We start from the raw sequence: 20,180 nt of genomic DNA, 5'->3' as shown, positions 1-20,180 counted from the left end.
TTCAGTTTCTGGGTGTGATATCCCCAATGTGTTCTCAAAAAGGCATGTTTTGAATTATAGTTTATTGGTATAGCATGTCAGAAAGCGTGGCATTTCGAGATTACATAACACGCCAAATGGACTACTTTTAATTACGCATTTTTACCACTAAAAAAAATCAAATCATTACCAAATTCGTATTTTTTGGTACTACATATTCCTACTCATGATGTTCAAAATCTGGGGTCCTTTCAAAAACGTACTTACAAGATTCTATTGTAATGTTCTCTAAGAAAGTTAACTGAAAGCTGCAATGAATGACTTACTCATGAGTAGTGTGCTCTTGCAGATATAACAAGATCTGCCAGTGTCTGAGAGACCCGGTCAATCCATTCTAGACTGAAATAAACAAAAATTCTCGCATCATAGTGCAAATTTTTTCATCTGATGCCATTTCACTGATGGACCTGTCAGTTTAAACTGATGCTGTCACCAGTAATCAAGCCTGGTTCCACAGTATGAATAACGCTGAAATGCTGTATTTTAGCTACGGAGGGCAATAATTAAGTTTATGGCTTTAGTAAAATGAGTAAAAACCCAAAGAAGGCAACTGATGTCTGATGTGTCAAGGAGGACGAAATGACATGCCACTGCGTGGATAAATGTTCTTGAAGTGTCACTGAAGTGAGGCATAGACTGGGGAAGGTTACAAAGGAGAAGCAGGTTACTCTGGTCCCAAGATGAGAGGGATTCACCTGCTGTGACTACTTTTTACAATTTAAACAAGTATCTAGTTGTAACATCATATTAATAAGGAAACACAAAGTTCAGGGTGGTTATAGACATTTAAGAAGATCTACATGCAAGAGATTTGTGCACTTTGGAAAACACTCAGATTCTGTAATAAAACGTTAGAATCTTAGTTTTCACTACAAGCAGTGTAACCTATTTCTTGCTTACTCTTTTAATGTGTCCTATAATAACTGTTATTCTGAATTGCTGAAATTAAACAATGAATGTTACCTACCTTGCTGAGGAACATAATCACGGCTGTTGGAAACAGGCACAGTTAATTCTCGTTTATGAGCTGATGGAGGACCAAGCAAATCTCTACTCATGTGGGCTGATGAAGGAGCCCAAGAATTTCTCTTGTCACCACTGCAACCCACACACACACATGCCCTGTAAATAAAATATGAAGTAAAACTAATTTGCACATAACCAACCAGTGGAAAATCCAGGATGAAATTATAATGTGAATATTAAAACAGACTGCTACCCACCACATCGAGGATGAGTTGTACAGCAGACAAGCACATTTAATAGGAGACTGTTTGATTCTACTATTAAATGTGATTATCTGCTGTTCACTGCCTGCTCTACGTGATGGTACCCTAATATTCAAATCAATACAAATTAAATGCAAAAAACCATAAAATATAGATTCAATGCATGACAGGATTCCAACAACTGCACATTAGTAATTTAAACGTACTGAACTGGAAAGAAGATATTTTTGTTTAATATTTATACAAAGCAAGAAACTATTACTCAGCTGAGTGACCTCGGCATGCATCTAGATCTACATACATACTCTGCAAGCCATCATACAATGTGCAGCAGAGGGTACCCCGTGCCACTACTGGTCATTTCTTTTCCTGTTTCACTCATAAATAGAGTGATGGAAAAACGACTATCTATATGCCTCCATATGAGCACTAATTTCTCTTACCTACATGGGTGAATGACAACTATACATTGGCAGCAGTAGAATTATTCTGCACTCAGCTTCAAATACCAATTATCTAAATTTTCTCAATAGTGTTCCTCGAAAAGAATGTCTCCTTCAAACCAAGGATTTCCATTTGAGTTCCCAAAGCATCTCCATAACACTTGCATGTGGTTCAAACCTACCAGTAAAAAATCTAGCAGTCAACCACTGAATTTATTTGATGTATTTCTTTAATCTGACTTGATGTGGATCTCAAACACTAAAACAGTACTCAAGAATGGGTCACATTCGTGTTACACATGCACTCTCTATAAATGAGCTACACATTCTTAAAATTCTCCCAATAAAATGAACTCAACCATTGACCTTCCTCGCTGCAATTGTTACACAATCATTTCATTTCATATTGCTTTGCAACGTTACGCATTCTATTTAATCAATGTCAAGCAGCACACTGCTAATGCTAGTAATTGTATAGATTACATTATATTGTCAAAAACTGATTGTTTTCATTGTAATACAATACTAATGCTGTACTCCAACAGTATGGGATTGCTTTTCCTGCTTATCTGCGTTAAATTACAATTTTCTACATTTAGCTCTAACCGCCAAACTAGATATTTTGTCTAAGTCATCTTGTTTTCCCCTACAGTCATTCAGTGATGACATCATCCCATACACCACATCATCAACAAACAGCCACAGATCATTTATGCAGGTACAAAATAACAGTGGTCCTGCACATGTCTTCCTTGTCTCAGATGAACACTTGCCATTGATGACAGCACACTGGGTTCTTTTACATAAGAAGTCTTTGAGGCACTCATATATCTGGGAACCTATTCTGTACACTTGTGCCTACGTGGAGCACTACGACAAATGGTTTTCAGAAATCTAGGAATATGGAATCTGCATTTGCCCTTCATTCATAGTTTGAAGGACATCATGCAAGAAGAGGGCAAACTGAGTTTCGCATGAGCGATGCTTTCTAAAATCGTGCTGATTCATGGACAGAAGCTTCTCCATTTCAAGAAAAAATATTATATTTGAACTGAGAATACGTACAAGTATTCTGCAGTAAACTGTTGTTAAGGACATATGTCTGTAATTTTGCATGTCCATTGTTTTACCCTTCTTATATACAAGAGTCACCTGTGCTTTTATATAGTCGCTCAGAACTTGGCACCAGTTGAGAGATTTGCAATGATTGTAAGCTAAGTAAGGGGCCAATGCTGTAGAGTGCTCTTTGTAAAACTGCCACACCAGGCTGGTCAACAAATGACTAGATAGAAGCCTTTGCCTCACTTAGTGATTTTATATAGAACCATAATTTTCTTGGGTTCTCAGCAAGATCTTTTTCTAGGGTATGACAAAGGTAGCAGATGTATGCTTTGTGCATTGATCTTTTTACAGACCACATCTCTCTGTCAATTTTTGACTGCCATCATTCACGCATATTTTTAAGCGAGTGTGCATCAGCCTTTGCTTCCTCAGCATTTTCTGAATTTCGGTGTTAACTATGGTGGTTTTTCTTTCCATTCTTAATCTATTTGTTTGTCATATCCTTCTCCAGGGTGATTTACAATCTATTTGAACTTTGTCAATAATTTCTCTCTGCCCATCAACTGGAACTATACAATGGCAATTCATCATCTAACTGGGATGCCAAAAACTGCTTGTCTGCTCTTTATAGCAGAAATACTCTCCTACCCACCACAGTATGTCCTAACAACAGGGCAACACATTAATTGCCTCTTTCCATCATTTCTGTGTTCACATACTGTTGAGTATCCAATGAATAGTGGTTTTCATTATACTGCATGTATTCAATGGCTCTCTTTATGTTTGTTATGGGACAACAGAACAAAAAAAATGCTATACATTAAATATACAATCTAGAGCTAAAGTTCTGAATGTGTATAATTTATTTAAGGGACAGCAGCTAGCAAGTAACGCGATCTCACAAGGTGACTGTCTCAGCACTACAAACAGTCAGATGAAAATAGCTGAAGCACGAGGTACAAGAGAGAATTTTCAAGCAAATCTATTGACAAGCTCATATTACAAAGGGTGTTAAAAAGTTTTGCACCGTCATCTCTAATTTTTTTATTTTCTGCAGGAGGAGGATGAAATTTTTTGTGAACATACTTGGAACATTTAGCTATAAGTTGGTATATAAAAGTATTTTCTTTTATTAATAGGTGAGCCATAATGAACTGTGCAGCAGATGTCAGGTTGCAACAATGGTCAGTGATGAAGGCCCTCTTCAAGACTGGCGATGACTCTGCCACATCGATTCACAGGAAGTTGCTCCCTGTTTATGAGGAGCACACAGTGGATCGCAGCAGTATCCAGCGGTGATTGCAGAGGTTTAAAGAAGGTGATTTCTCTCTACTGGACAATCCAAGATGCAGTAGACCATCAACAGTAGTAAGTGATCAAATCATCCAAAATGACAGATGTTTCATGACATGACAGCTTGCTGAAATGACTCGTTTGTCATTGGGTAGTGTTGGTATCACTGGTACATCATCAGACTACACCATGGCAATGCCGAACCCATACAGCCCTTATGACACAGGAGAAAATCAAGAAAATGGGTTGGAAAACTGTTCCTCATCCTCCCTACAGTCCGGACTTGGCTTCGTCTAATTTTTACCTCTTTGGTCACCTGAAGGCCCACCTGCACGGTAAAACATTTGATAGTGAGAGAGACCTCATTTCCTGTGAAAAGCGATGATGTAGAAGCCAATCCCCAGAATTTTACCAAAGTGCATTTACATCATGGAAAGAACGCTGGGCCAGATGCATCACAGCTGATGGAGGCTACATTGAGTAGGCTCAATGTATAGCTAAATGTTCCAAGTGTGTTCACAAAAATTTCAATCTCCTCCTGCAAAGAAATAAAAAAATTAAGAGACGACTGGCAAAACTTTTTGAACACCCTTTGTATATAAATCATCAAAGTTCTGAGAATTATCATTATGAAATGGTGCACAGTATTTTTCAGCAATGGTTTGCAAACAACCCACTGCTAAATAGCCCCACCCCCCACCCACCCACTCACTCACTCACTCACTCGCGCACACACACACACACACACACACACACACACACACACACAAGCAATGTGACATAACAGCATACACACAGTGCAGAAGAACAAAGTCCCTACTCAAGTACTAGGAAGTGTAGGATGGAATGACAACAATATGATTACTACCAACCACATAGAGCAGGAGTTGTGCAACAGACAAGCATAAAGAAAAATACTAAAAATACTTAAGCATTCAAACAAAATCTTTCCTTAGAAGTATATCACTCATACATTCACACAACTACAACTTGCACACTTGTGACTACTGTTTTCAGGAGATAATAAGGCCCATCTGTGCTGCAATTGAGGTGATAAGCAATCTCTTGTGTGTGTGTGTGTGTGTGTGTGTGTGTGTGTGTGTGTGTGTGCGGGCGCCTGCCCGCAAAAGGGAGAGATAGAGAGAGAAGTGGGGGGGGGGGGGGGGGGGGGGGGAGGGAGAGAGAGAGGGAGAGAGAGAGAGAGAGCACTAGCTCTGCTTCCGAGGAAGGACTTTAGCCTGCATTCGACACTATGAAATATACGAGACAGTGCAACAAGCCTATGATTAAAAGTTTTAATATGTTACTGTTACAATAGAGATGGTTGCACACAATGAAATTTTTAAATTACACATAGCGAATCAGTACATTTGAAACAGCAGATTGAATGATTAATTCATGCAGCATTTTATCGCATCACCATATCTACACAGGCAGCTGCTTCAGACATACAGAAAAATTTCAAATGAAAGAATACTGATGAGGCATTAGTCATAACTTACTTGGACATAGTACCTCTAATCATCAATCATCAGAGCCAAAGAAAAGAATAAGGTGAAAAAATACTTCAGTATAATTAAAGCCACGTCAAACTGGGAATTCTCTTAAAATACTATATTCTTCATTCCATCCTCAAACACTTACCCACTGTACACAATGTGCTGGTCTTGAGAAGTTGTGGGATGACCTGCAGAAGATGTTGCCACATAGTGGTATGAAGCTGAACTTGTTGCTGCCACATTATCTTTACAAGATGTCAAAGTGTTACTACACGATGAATGATGAGCATAATCACCATGGTGATACTCAGTAAGTCCAGGTTCTTTTTTTGTAGCAACTGCATTAAGCATACATTCTGACTGGGCCTTCGCTAGCAATCTCTTCTTTTGGGATTGTGAAGCTCCACTTGAATACCCAGAGCTGTAAGATGAAGTTTGAAATAAGAAGCTTTGCATTTTCATAGGCTGAAATTCAACAAAATTTTTCAAAAAGACATTGGAGAAAACAACTTGCCCTCGCAAGGTTATAAACATGTAGTTCTGCCGACACACACACACACACACACACACACAGACGTGTGTGTGTGTGTGTGTGTGTGTGTGTGTGTGTGTGTGTGTGTGTGGGAGGGGGGGGGGGAGATGAATATTATTAGCAAAAATCTCTAATCTCTAAAAATTCTTGACCAATTCATTTCAAAATTTCACAATGCTCTAACAAATACTTGGACATACATTGGCTGTATATATTTTTAAATATATGTGATACATAAATATATATTTTTCATATAATGGGGAGGTGATGTTAACAAAAAACTCATTAAGTTCTTGACTGATGTACTTCAAATTGTTACACAATGATCTACTAACATTCAGATATAGGCCACATACTTTTTTTTTACACAACAATGTATATTCTGTTAAAACCAACTGCGAGAAAGAAGATGCTGTGCTCTGAAAATGTGTGGTTTGATTTTCTTTCTCACCAGTTTTAACTTAGAATATATGTGGAAGGAACAATTTTTCTAGTAGTTTAAATGCCCTGTATCTTTCTCCTTGTATATGATTTTAACAATAGCAGCGTGCTGTTTTGTTTTCTATACTGTTGTCAGCTTTAAGAGGAATGTTGTCCTTATCAGCTCATGATTAGAATACTACTATGCAATCTTGAATCATCCAAAAGCTTTGTAATCATACCCATTCAGAGATTAAAACTATGAGAAATACTGTCACTGACGCTAGTATTCTCACAGATCTAGTAGCTGTTAAGTTGTCTCCTGCACTCCTTATCTTAATAATCTCAACCGATTGGGAGTGAAGTAGATTAGGACTTAATACACATTTCCCTTGCCTACTTAACAATTGTCGAGCATTGGTAGGTTCACTAGTATAAGAAAGAAAGTGACAGTTTTATCGTAGCCCTTCAAACTCTTAGTTCGTTCCTGAGGCAGGAGAAGGGATATGGTAGGAACTATAGCTCCAAGAAACAAATCACCCAGAAGGAAAGTTTATAATCTTGTTTATGTGATAACTCAGCACTTCTACTAGTTTGCGAATTGTTATATCTTTATGCCTTAAATTATTTGCATTTCGACAGGACATAATCATTATCACATTACTGGAAAAAATTAAAAATCCTGGATGAATCAACTGTAATTATCATTCAAGTTGAATATAATGTACAGATCTTGCCACTGATAGCCCTTCACAAGTTGATTCTGCAAGTGCGTTACTGAAACATGATTCTCAACATTAAGACCTGTGTTTTGTGGTCTGATGAATCATCACTAATCTCCACTTCCATAATATGAAGAAAGACAATGTAGCATGTCTCACAGTCAACACAGAAGTCCCCACACTGTAATCTGCTGGCCTATTTTCTTGAAATAGAACTTGAAAGTTTAGTTTGCTCAGGCAGAACTTTAAGTAGATTTTATGATTTGTCCACCACTAACGCTAAATACACTCCTCGAAATTGAAATAAGAACACCGTGAATTCATTGTCCCAGGAAGGGGAAACTTTATTGACACATTCCTGGGGTCAGGTACATCACATGATCACACTGACAGAACCACAGGCACATAGACACAGGCAACAGAGCATGCACAATGTCGGCACTAGTACAGTGTATATCCACCTTTCGCAGCAATGCAGGCTGCTATTCTCCCATGGAGACGATCGTAGAGATGCTGGATGTAGTCCTGTGGAACGGCTTGCCATGCCATTTCCACCTGGCGCCTCAGTTGGACCAGCGTTCGTGCTGGACGTGCAGACCGCGTGAGACGACGCTTCATCCAGTCCCAAACATGCTCAATGGGGGACAGATCCGGAGATCTTGCTGGCCAGGGTAGTTGACTTACACCTTCTAGAGCACGTTGGGTGGCACGGGATACATGCGGACGTGCATTGTCCTGTTGGAACAGCAAGTTCCCTTGCCGGTCTAGGAATGGTAGAACGATGGGTTCGATGACGGTTTGGATGTACCGTGCACTATTCAGTGTCCCCTCGACGATCACCAGTGGTGTACGGCCAGTGTAGGAGATCGCTCCCCACACCATGATGCCGGTTGTTGGCCCTGTGTGCCTCGGTTGTATGCAGTCCTGATTGTGGCGCTCACCTGCACGGCGCCAAACACGCATACGACCATCATTGGCACCAAGGCAGAAGCGACTCTCATCGCTGAAGACGACACGTCTCCATTCGTCCCTCCATTCACGCCTGTCGCGACACCATTGGAGGCGGGCTGCACGATGTTGGGGCGTGAGCGGAAGACGGCCTAACGGTGTGCGGGACCGTAGCCCAGCTTCATGGAGACGGTTGCGAATGGTCCTCGCCGATACCCCAGGAGCAACAGTGTCCCTAATTTGCTGGGAAGTGGCGGTGCGGTCCCCTACGGCACTGCGTGGGATCCTACGGTCTTGGCGTGCATCCGTGCGTCGCTGCGGTCCGGTCCCAGGTCGACGGGCACGTGCACCTTCCGCCGACCACTGGCGACAACATCGATGTACTGTGGACACCTCACGCCCCACAAGTTGAGCAATTCGGCGGAACGTCCACCCGGCCTCCCGCATGCCCACTATACGCCCTCGCTCAAAGTCCGTCAACTGCACATACGGTTCACGTCCACGCTGTCGCGGCATGCTACCAGTGTTAAAGACTGCGATGGAGCTCCGTATGCCACGGCAAACTGGCTGACACTGACGGCGGCGGTGCACAAATGCTGCGCAGCTAGCGCCATTCGACGGCCAACACCGCGGTTCCTGGTGTGTCCGCTGTGCCGTGCGTGTGATCATTGCTTGTACAGCCCTCTCGCAGTGTCCGGAGCAAGTATGGTGGGTCTGACACACCGGTGCCAATGTGTTCTTTTTTCCATTTCCAGGAGTGTATTTGCTAAGAAACCTAAACTCCATCATCAGACCCACACTACCACATGATTCCGACTGGCCGTCACTTCATCGTCTGCCACATAACATCATCATACAGATGCAACATGTGGTCACAGCATACCGCTCTCCCACCAGTTACTGGCTTTCCAGACCTTTGAACTGTAACTTCTCATACTAGTAAATAAACTACTCAAACTGAACAAACTTCAGAATTAACATCTGATGTTAGTTTATTAGATTTCCACTGCAGTGTTCTAATGTTATGATAATATGCCCAATATGCTCTAACCCCCCCCCCCCCCCCCATGAAACATGGACCTTGCCGTTGGTGGGGAGGCTTGCGTGCCTCAGCGATACAGATGGCCGTACCATAGGTGCAACCACAACGGAGGGGTATCTGTTGAGAGGCCAGACAAACGTGTGGTTCCTGAAGAGGGGCAGCAGCCTTTTCAGTAGTTGCAGGGGCAACAGTCTGGATGATTGACTGATCTGGTCTTGTAACATTAACCAAAACGGCTTTGTGGTGCTGGTACTGCGAACGGCTGAAAGCAAGGGGAAACTACAGCCGTAATTTTTCCCGAGGACATGCAGCTTTACTGTATGATTAAATGATGATGGCGTCCTCTTGGGTAAAATATTCCAGAGGTTAAATAGTCCCCCACTCAGATCTCCGGGCGGGGACTACTCAAGAGGATGTCGTTATCAGGAGAAAGAAAACTGGCATTCTACGGATCGGAGCGTGGAATGTCAGATCCCTTAATCGGGCAGGTAGGTTAGAAAATTTAAAAAGGGAAATGGATAGGTTAAAGTTAGATATAGTGGGAATTAGTGAAGTTCGGTGGCAGGAGGAACAAGACTTTTGGTCAGGTGATTACAGGGTTATAAATACAAAATCAAAGAGGGGTAATGCAGGAGTAGGTTTAATAATGAATAAAAACATAGGAGTGCAGGTAAGCTACTACAAACAGCATAGTGAACACATTATTGTGGCCAAGATAGACACAAAGCCCATGCCTACTACAGTAGTACAAGTTTATATGGCAACTAGCTCTGCAGATGATGAAGAAATAGATTAAATGTATGACGAGATAAAAGAAATTATTTAGGTAGTGAAGGGAGACGAAAAAAGAGGAAGCCTCCTTGTAGAATTTTGCACAGAGCATAACTTAATCATAGCTAACACTTGGTTCAAGAATCATAAAAGAAGGTTGTATACCTGGAAGAATCCTGGAGATATTAAAAGGTATCAGATAGATTATATAATGGTAAAACGGAGATTTAGGAACCAGGTTTTAAATTGTAAGACATTTCCAGGGGCAGATGTGGATTCTGACCACAATCTATTGGTTATGAACTGCAGATTGAAACTGAAGAAACTGCAAAAAGGTGGGAATTTAAGGAGATGGGACCTGGATAAACTGAAAGAACCAGAGGTTGTAGAGAGTTTGAGGGAGAGCATAAGGGAACAATTGACAGGAATGGGGGAAAGAAATACAGTAGAAGAAGAATGGGTAGCTCTGAGGGATGAAGTAGTGAAGGCAGCAGACGATCAAGTAGGTTAAAAGACGAGGGCTAGTAGAAATCCTTGGGTAATAGAAGAAATATTGAATTTAATTGATGAAAGGAGAAAATATAAAAATGCAGTAAGTGAAACAGGCAAAAAGGAATACAAACGTCTCAAAAATGAGATCGACAGGAAGTGCAAAATGGCTAAGCAGGGATGGCTAGAGGACAAATGTAAGGATGTAGAGGCTTGTCTCACTAGGGGTAAGATAGATACTGCCTACAGGAAAATTAGAGAGACCTTTGGAGAAAAGAGAACCACTTGTATGAATATCAAGAGCTCAGATGGCAACCCAGTTCTAAGCAAAGAAGGGAAGGCAGAAAGATGGAAGGAGTATATAGAGGGTTTATACAAGGGCGATGAACTTGAGGACAATATTATGGAAATGGAAGAGGATGTAGATGAAGACGAAATGGGAGAAAAGATACTGCATGAAGAGTTTGACAGAGCACTGAAAGACCTGAGTCGAAACAAGGCCCCGGGAATAGACAACATTCCATTAGAACTACTGATGGCCTTGGGAGAGCCAGTCATGACAAAACTCTACCATCTGGTGAGCAAGATGTATGAAACAGGCGAAATACCCGAAGACTTCAAGAAGAATATAATAATTCCAATCCCAAAGAAAGCAGGTGTTGACAGATGTGAAAATTACCGAACTATCAGTTTAATAAGTCACAGCTGCAAAATACTAACGCGAATTCTTCACAGACGGATGGAAAAACTCGTAGAAGCCAACCTCGGGGAAGATCAGTTTGGATTCCGTAGAAATGTTGGAACATGTGAGGCAATACTAACCTTACAACTTATCTTAAAAGAAAGATTAAGAAAAGCCAATCCTACGTTTCTAGCATTTGTAGTTTTGTGGCAGTGTTCGTAGCGACGAGCAATTCGCTGTAGAAACGGCTTACGAAGTCACCGCCACACTTTTAATAGCGGGCCGACCGGTCCGCTGGAACAGTGAACAGAAAGATGAAAACCCAAACACTCTGATTAAATAAAATTCGGTACTTATCTTTATTAAAGAAGATACAGAAACAAGGTCGTGAACTCCGTGTCTACAGAAATCTGTCTAGTTCGAGTCTGAGCGGCTAGGTCAGCGTCGGCTGACGACAAACAACAACTCTGCTGCGATGAACACACAACTGACTAGCAAGTACACAATTCGGTGGCGAGTACACAACTGAGCGGCGAATACAGAACTGTCCTAGCGCTCGCGACTCCAGCGCTTAAGAAGCCAGAAGCCAGCGGTGGCGCGCGCAGACTTGCGGCGATTTCCTGTATCGCTGGCGCTGCTTATGCGGACGGCGTCCGGACTTTGATGCTGCCAACCTTTTGGCAGTGGGCTCGGGTGGCATTACTGGCTAGGATATAACATGTAGACTTAGAGAAAGCTTTTGACAATGTTAACTGGAATACTCTCTTTCAAATTCTGAAGGTGGCAGGGGTAAAATACAGGAAGCGAAAGGCTATTTACAATTTGTACAGAAGCCACATGGCAGTTATAAGAGTCGAGGGGCATGAAAGGGAAGCAGTGGTTGGGAAAGGAGTGAGACAGGGTTGTAGCCTGTCCCCGATGTTATTCAATCTGTATATTGAGCAAGCAGTAATGGAAACAAAAGAAAAATTCAGAGTAGGTATTAAAATTCATGGAGAAGAAATTAAAACTTTGAGGTTCGCCGATGACATTGTAATTCTGTCAGAGACAGCAAAGGATTTGGAAGAGCAGTTGAACGGAATGGACAGTGTCTTGAAAGAAGGATATAAGATGAACATCAACAAAGGCAAAACAAGGATAATGGAATGTAGTCTAACTAAATCGGGTGATGCTGAGGGAGTTAGATTAGGAAATGAGACACTTAGAGTAGTAAAGGAGTTTTGCTATTTAGGGAGTAAAATAACTGATGATGGTCGAAGTAGAGAGGATATAAAATGTAGACTGGCAATGGCAAGGAAATCGTTTCTGAAGAAGAGAAATTTGTTAACATCGAGTATAGATTTAAGTGTCAGGAAGTCGTTTCTGAAAATATTTGTATGGAGTGTAGCCATGTATGGAAGTGAAACATGGGCGATAACTAGTTTGGACAAGAAGAGAATAGAAGCTTTCGAAATGTGGTGCTACAGAAGAATGCTGAAGATAAGGTGGGTAGATCACGTAACTAATGAGGAGGTATTGAATAGGATTGGGGAGGAGAGAAGTTTGTGGCACAACTTGACTAGAAGAAGGGATCGGTTGGTAGGACATGTTTTGAGGCATCAAGGGATCACAAATTTAGCACTGGAGGGCAGTGTGGAGGGTAAAAATCATAGAGGGAGACCAAGAGATGAATACACTAAGCAGATCCAGAAGGATGTAGGTTGCAGTAGGTTCTGGGAGATGAAGAAGCTTGCACAGGATAGAGTAGCATGGAGAGCTGCATCAAACCAGTCTCAGGACTGAAGACCACAACAACAACATGCTCTAAAATCTGTTTTGCAACAACTAGATGATCATTCTCAATTGTAGAGAAGGAATAGAGGGTGTATAGGCAGACAAGGAAAAAAACTGCCGAATATTTCCCTGATGTCGCGGTTAAAAAATACACTTTTTCCTGGGCAAAAATACTCTTTTTCCATGTTAAGTGACAGTATGTTTCCCCTAGGAACTGTAAAACTTATCATTCCTTTGAATGGTTAACATTTCATACACTGGCATAGAACTTCTCGGCAGTTTACAAAACAAAACCCACAAAGAAAGGAAGTTTTGGAAAGCTCTTTTACGTGCAGCAACATACACGCTTCACATTTTTGTATTACGATATGCTGCATATTTTCATATTACAAAAGTATAAATTTGAATTCCAGCAGACACAGCACTGTAGTTTCCGAAGCATTGAAACCAAAACTGAGATGCACTTTTGTAAGACAGTCATAACTCACGTCACGTGATCTCGCCAGCTGATGACAGCAATAACAGCATCACTGTTAAGAAGCGTGGTCACAAATAGGGAAAGTTAATGGTTTAAATTAATATTCATAGTGTATCTACAAAAAAAACTAAGCTCTCACATATAATATTGGTCTCAAAGATTAATAAACTACAAGAGAAGCTAAGCTTTCACATGTAGTACTGATCTCTCTCTCTCTTTTTTTTTTTTTGCATGTGTTACACTTTAAGACACATCACGCCAATAAGCTGGTAAAATTTAAAAGATGACATAAATGTCTTGGCTTCTGGGCTTGAAATTCTTCTAAGTGGCTGGTCCTAAAAGTGTTAAGTTTTAAATGACAGTCAAATGCTCTGTGATTTAAGAAATTCTAAATTGAAACGCTCAGATGGATAGAGCATCTGCCATGTAAGCAGGAGATCCCGGGTTCGATTCCCAGTCGGGGCACACATTTTCAGCTGTCCACATCAAGGTATATCAACAATACCTGTCGGCAGCTGAGGGTTTCAGTTAATCATCATTTATTCCAGGGAAAAGCTGCACAGTCATCAACAATATCTCTTCTTTCGAGAACAGTTACTTCATACATAATTCATGTTGCGTAAAAAGTAATTTACTTTGAAAGTAATGCTTCACAATATCTTCCCAGAGACCTGTTAGAAACAGGTACGTTTCAGCAGTTGCCAGAAAGTGCCAGAAAACAGATGTTACGGTGCGTCCGCAGCTACAATGACATAGGAAACCCGTATGTTCATACGTATAAAGCACTAAGAGATTTTACACTATGTCATAAAACAAACGGGACATCAGAGAATACACCAAGAGCATCGAAATTTCACAAACCATACAAAAATGCATAATTCGATTTGAAGTGAACATTACAGGGAGCGATTATGTCCTGATATACAATGAAATAGGCCCCGACCTGACATCAGGCTTTTCAGTGTGGTTTTCGGGATCTAAACTTTTCATGTTTGGTTCTTTATTATGGCATAAATATATGCCAGAAGATGAAAACATGCACTTGAAATTCAGCAAACATTTGGAACTAGCCAATGCTGTGAACCGAAACACTTCGTTTCAAAAAAATTGACTGCCTAAGTGGAAAATGTTAATAAAAGCCAAATTTCCTTAGAAAACCAACAAAAATAACTTCATCGTTCTGCAAGGTGATTAATGCTTGACTGCCGAAAACACAGCAATAAAATAAATCAGACAACTGAAACAAACAACATATTTTAGCCTTCTGTAATTACGGGAATGAATTTTAATTCACTTGATAGCTCTTGGCCACAGAAATTTGTTTTGTTTTCACTTGGCAAGGAGCTGTAAATGAAGAGGAAACAGCAAAATCACTAAACGTAAACACGGGTCACGTGGAGACTACCGCTTCCTCCCAAACAACTTTGAACGCTCCGCGCGTGTGCGAATCTAGCAGCTTCAGAGGGACAGAAAAAATTTTCCAGTCAGCATCTGCCTGTTACTATAGACAGAGCTAACAGCCACACTTCAAGTAGCCAGAAGTGGGAGCAATACCCAGCTCAACTTTGCATGCATGTGAGCTCACCGGCAACTGCCCAAAGGAATCTAATACACACAGTTGTGACATCATGCTCATCAGAGGCAGTTTGTTGCAGTTTTAAGTCTGCAGTAATATTCCATGTTAGAGGATTAGTTCTTACCAGACAGTCAAAATTACAAAAATTTAACTGAAAACTAAAACAACAACAAATTCCCAGAATTTCTAAAAATCCCTGGGTTTTTCCCAGTTTCTCCCAGATGAAAAGATTCCCAGGGTTTCCCGGATCTCCCAGGACGTATACACTCTGGAATACCTGTTACCCAAATATATATAAAAGAAGTTCTAGTTCTCTTGCCAACCAAATCCCACCAACTAATTTCTGATGAATATAGTTCAATCTGTCTTTAATCCTAAGATCTACTTAGGTGAAAGTTGTTCACAGTTCTGTAAAACAATAAATTTTAACACTAAAATTCAGACTGATTTCACACGATGTCAATGTTTGCTGGTGGGTTGATTTGGAAGGAGGGGACCAAACAGCTAGGTCGTCGGCCCCATTGGATTATCGAAGGCTGAGGAAGGAAGTCGGCCGTGCCCTTTTACAGGAACCATCCTGGCATTTGCCTAAATTTATGGAAATCACAGAAAATCTAAATCAATACGGTCTTATGCAGGTTTGAACCGCTGTCCTGACGAATGCAAGCCCAGTACGTAACCAAAGCGCCACCTCACCTGATGTCGTCTTTCCATTTGGACTTATTGATAGAGCAATCTCAATTGACATTTTTCTTGACATCGCTTGTATTTTCACTTTTTTCTTGAAATGAAAAAAAATATACCTATGACTCATGATACTTTCTTAACATCTTTTATTTCTGATCCTTTCCTCAGATCTTGTCACAATGAAGCAGTGCTGTGAATATGGCACACTTTTCTTGCATTGCCCACCTCTGTGCTGATTTTTGTGCCTGGATCTCACAAGAAAGTTCAGTTTAACAAATTAAGTCTTCCCAGATATTGTTGCTGTTGTGGTCTTCAGTCCTGGGACTGGTTTGATGCATCTCTCCATGCAACCCTATCCTGTGCAAGCTTCTTCATTCACAATACCTACTGCAACCTACATCCTTTTGAATCTGCTTAGTGTATTCATCTCTTGGTCTCCCTCTACGATTTTTACCCTCCACGGTGCCCTCCACTGCTAAATTTGTGATCCCTTGATGCCTCAGAACATGTCCTACCAACCGATCCCTTCTTCTAGTCAAATTGTGCCACAAACTCCTCCTCTCCCCAACTCTATTCAGTACCTCCTCATTAGTTACGTGATCTACCCATCTAATCTTCAGCATTCTTCTGTAGCACCACATTTCGAAAGCTTCTATTCTTGTCTAGAATATTTTTCGTCCATGTTTCACTTCCATACATGGCTACACTCCATACAAATACTTTCAGAAACGACTTCCTGACACTTAAATCTATACTCGATGTCAACAAATTTCTCTTCTTCAGAAACGCTTTCCTTCCCATTGCCAGTCTACATTTTATATCCTCTCTACTTCGACCATCATCAGTTATTTTGCTCCCCAAATAGCAAAACTCCTTAACTACTTTAAGTGTCTCATTTCCTAATCTAATTCCCACAGCATCACCCGACTTAATTCGACTACAATCCATTATCCTCGTTTTGCTTTTGTTGATCCCGACTTAATTCGACTACAATCCATTATCCTCGTTTTGCTTTTGTTGATGTTCATCTTATATCCTCCTTTCAATACACTGTCCATTCCGTTCAACTGCTCTTCCAAGTCCTTTGCTGTCTCTGACAGAATTACAATGTCATCGGCGAACCTCAAAGTTTTAATTTCTTCTCCATGGATTTTAATACCTACTTCGAACTTTTCTTTTGTTTCCTTTACTGCCTGCTCAATATACAGATTGAATAACACCGGGTATAGGCTACAACCCTGTCTCACTCCCTTCCCAACCACTGCTTCCCTTTCATGCACCTCGACTCATAACTGCCGTGTGGTTTCTGTACAAATTATAAATAGCCTTTCGCTCCCTGTATTTTACCCCCGCCACCTTCAGAATTTGAAAGAGAGTATTCCAATCAACATTGTCAAAAGCCTTCTCTAAGTCTACAAATGCTAGAAATGTAGGTTTGCCTTTTCTTAATCTTTCTTCTAAGATGAGTCGTAGGGTCAGTATTGCCTCACGTGTTCCAACATTTCTACGGAATCCAAACTGATCTTCCCCGAGGTTGGCTTCTACGAGTTTTTCCATTTGTCTGTAAAGAATTTGCGTTAGTATTTTGCATCTGTGACTTATTAAACTGATAGTTCCGTAATTTTCACATCTGTCAACACCTGCTTTCTTTGGGATTGGAATTATTATATTCTTCTTGAAGTCTGAGGGAATTTCGCCTGTCTCACATATCTTGCTCACCAGATGGTAGAGTTTTGTCAGGACTGGCTCTCCCAAGGCCGTCAGTAGTTCTAATGGAATGTTGTCTACTCCCTGGGGCCTTGTTTCGACTCAGGTCTTTCAGTGCTCTGTCAAACTCTTCACGCAGTATCTTATCTCCCATTTCATCTTCATCTACCTCCTATTCCATTTCCATAATATTGTCCTCAAGAACATCACCCCTGTATAGACCCTCTACATACTCCTTCCACCTTTCTGCTTTCCTTTCTCTGCTTAGAACTGGGTTTCCACCTGAGCCCTTGATATTCATGAAAGTGGTTCTCTTTTCTCCAAAGGTCTCTTTAATTTTCCTGTGGGCAGTCCCTATCTTACCCTTCATGAGATAAGTCTCTACATCCTTACATTTGTCCTCTAGCCATCCCTGCTTAGACATGTTGCACTTCCTGTCGGTCTCATTTTTGAGATGTTTGTATTCCTTTTTGCCTGCTTCATTTACTGCATTTTTATATTTTCTTCTTTCATCAATTAAATTCAATATTTCTTCTGTTACCCAAGGGTTTCTACTAGCCCTCGTCTTTTTACCTATTTGATCCCCAGCTGCATTCACTATTTCATCCCCCAAAGGTACCCATTCTTCTTCTACTGTATTTCTTTCCCCCATTCCTGTCAATTGTTCCCTTATGCTCTCCCTGAAACTCTGTACAACCTCTGATGTAGTCAGTTTATCCAGGTTCCATCTCCTTAAATGCCCACCTTTTTCCAGTTTCTTCAGTTTTAATCCACAGTTCATAACCAATAGATTGTGGTCAGAGTCCACATCTGCCCCTGGAAATGTCTTAAAATTTAAAATCTGGTTCCTAAATTTGTTTTACCTTTATATAATCTATCTGAAACCTTTTAGTATCACCAGGGTTCTTCCATGTATAAAACCTTCTTTCATGATTCTTGAATGAAGTGTTAGCTCAGATATCCAATTGTAAATTCAAATATTGAAGCAGCAGTTCAGATACCTCTTCTTGTAAACAATAGAGCCTAAATTGGACTTAGTAACACCTATGCTTCTACAAATGGACAGTACTGTTAAAATATAAATTAAACTCTTCGTCTACAGAAAATTTTTTAGTACAAAACTAGTATTAGGCCCTATGTGTAACAAAAAATAAGAGGCTTACTTTGTTGTTAAGTAATACTGTTTTTGCAGTGAAACTCAATATCTATTTTGTTCAAGCAACTTTTATTTTATTTAGTCCTTCATCCAGGGATTATCTCAGAGATTTGTCACCAGAAGTCAATGAAAATAAATAGTTCAGTTATAAACACATACAGTATCTAAGGATGTTTTGTGAGGGCAACACAGTGATCATTGGTGTCTTTGCAGAAGAAACATGCCAGCTTGTGCCTAAATTAAATTACAATTAGGACATGGTGTAGAACACATCCGAAGATGGTCATTACTGACTGAAACCGGTCGTCGTCAAAGGAATTTATATTGTGATCAAAGACTAGAATAAGAAAACATTTGAATCACAAAAGCCTCCATCAGAATGGCCAGGCAAACTGTTGTCCCAAATATGACAGTGTCCTGCACTGTCTCATTTGGTATTAAAATGCAAGTCTATCACTATGTCACAGAAGGCACACCTTTAAAGTCTGGTGGCTATACTGGACCCTCTAGTTTGTCCATTATGTTAGAAATTATGGGAAAATTTAGTGAAGGAGAAACATAACTTCCACATATCTCTGTCAATCAACATGTAACATTTAAGGCATTTAAAAGAGATGGAAGACACCCTTAATACTTGAAACCTCCATTGGACTCATGACAGATGGTTTTAAACAGAAAAGTGACTAAATAAGATAAAAGCAGATTAGACATTTCAATGATTTACTGAGAGTGTAGCAGTATTAAAAAGTGGTAAATAGGGTACTAAAATAGATTAATTTTGCAAATGGTACCTGAATATCCTATCAAATAATGTACAAATAAGTGCCAACACTTACGTGGGTTGTGGCTCGTGTTTTATTTCTCTGGTAACTTGGACTGGTGTCTGAACCAGAACCTGTTGTACAGGTTGCTGTTGGTGATGGTGGTGGTGGTGATGCTGCTGCTGCTGCTGCTGCTGCTGCTGCTGTGATGTCTGTTGCTGCGGTGGCTGCAAATATACTTGGTGATGCTGGTGCTGCTGCTGAGGTGGTTGTGCTTGCTGTTGCACCTGAGGCTGATGTGGCTGTTGCTGTGCTATTGATGGTTGCTGCTGTTGTTGTTGTTGTTGTTGTTGTTGTTGTTGCTGCTGCTGCTGCTGCATTTGTGCCTGCTGTAATTTAGCTGGGCTGTGCTGATCTTCTCCATCACTATCTGCGACTGTCACACAGGAAATCACATTCTTTCTTTGACGTGTGCTGCTTGTTACAGCTGCTGAACTTCTAGGTGGCGTTGACTGAGTGCTGCATTGAAATAAGAATTAGTAAATTAATTTCTTGTCTTATTTGCACAAAGTGGCTTAAAATATACTCAAGACACGCAGCCATAACAAATCAACTAGAAAACTGAAACAACAAAAAAGTTATTTCCATTAAATAAATGCCGATGAACAAAGAAATCACTACAAAAAGTGTAATCATTAAATGCAAAATTAACATTTATTTAGCACTATGTAAAAAAGGTAGCTGACCTATGGGATTTTTCTTCATCTTAAATTACCCCACAAATTACACGATTTTTATGCTTCTGTCAAAACTCACAAAAAATGCAATGTGTGAGCTGCGATTAAAACTGTAAAATGCAAGCTTTTTTTTT

General features: G+C 40.5%; 1 protein-coding gene across 5 annotated transcripts in view; it reads right to left on the bottom strand.

Annotated features, from left to right (window-relative positions):
* The window catches only part of LOC124805317 (homeodomain-interacting protein kinase 2), a 207,195-nt gene that overhangs the window by 48,699 nt on the left and 138,316 nt on the right, over positions 1–20,180 (bottom strand). For all 5 annotated transcript variants that reach the window (XR_007017438.1, XM_047265835.1, XM_047265837.1 and 2 more), the window contains 3 exons: positions 19,385–19,828; positions 5,711–5,986; positions 1,007–1,161 (listed from right to left, as the gene is read on the bottom strand). Coding sequence is in view for 4 of the 5 variants with exons in the window: in XM_047265835.1 (XP_047121791.1) it covers positions 1,007–1,161; positions 5,711–5,986; positions 19,385–19,828 (875 nt within the window). In the remaining variant the exon portion in view is untranslated. The remainder of the gene's footprint in view (positions 1–1,006; positions 1,162–5,710; positions 5,987–19,384; positions 19,829–20,180) is intronic.

The sequence above is a fragment of the Schistocerca piceifrons genome, chromosome 7, assembly GCF_021461385.2.
Source record: "Schistocerca piceifrons isolate TAMUIC-IGC-003096 chromosome 7, iqSchPice1.1, whole genome shotgun sequence".
NCBI classification, from domain to species: domain Eukaryota; kingdom Metazoa; phylum Arthropoda; class Insecta; order Orthoptera; family Acrididae; genus Schistocerca; species Schistocerca piceifrons.
This window is presented reverse-complemented; position numbering and strand designations above follow the sequence as displayed.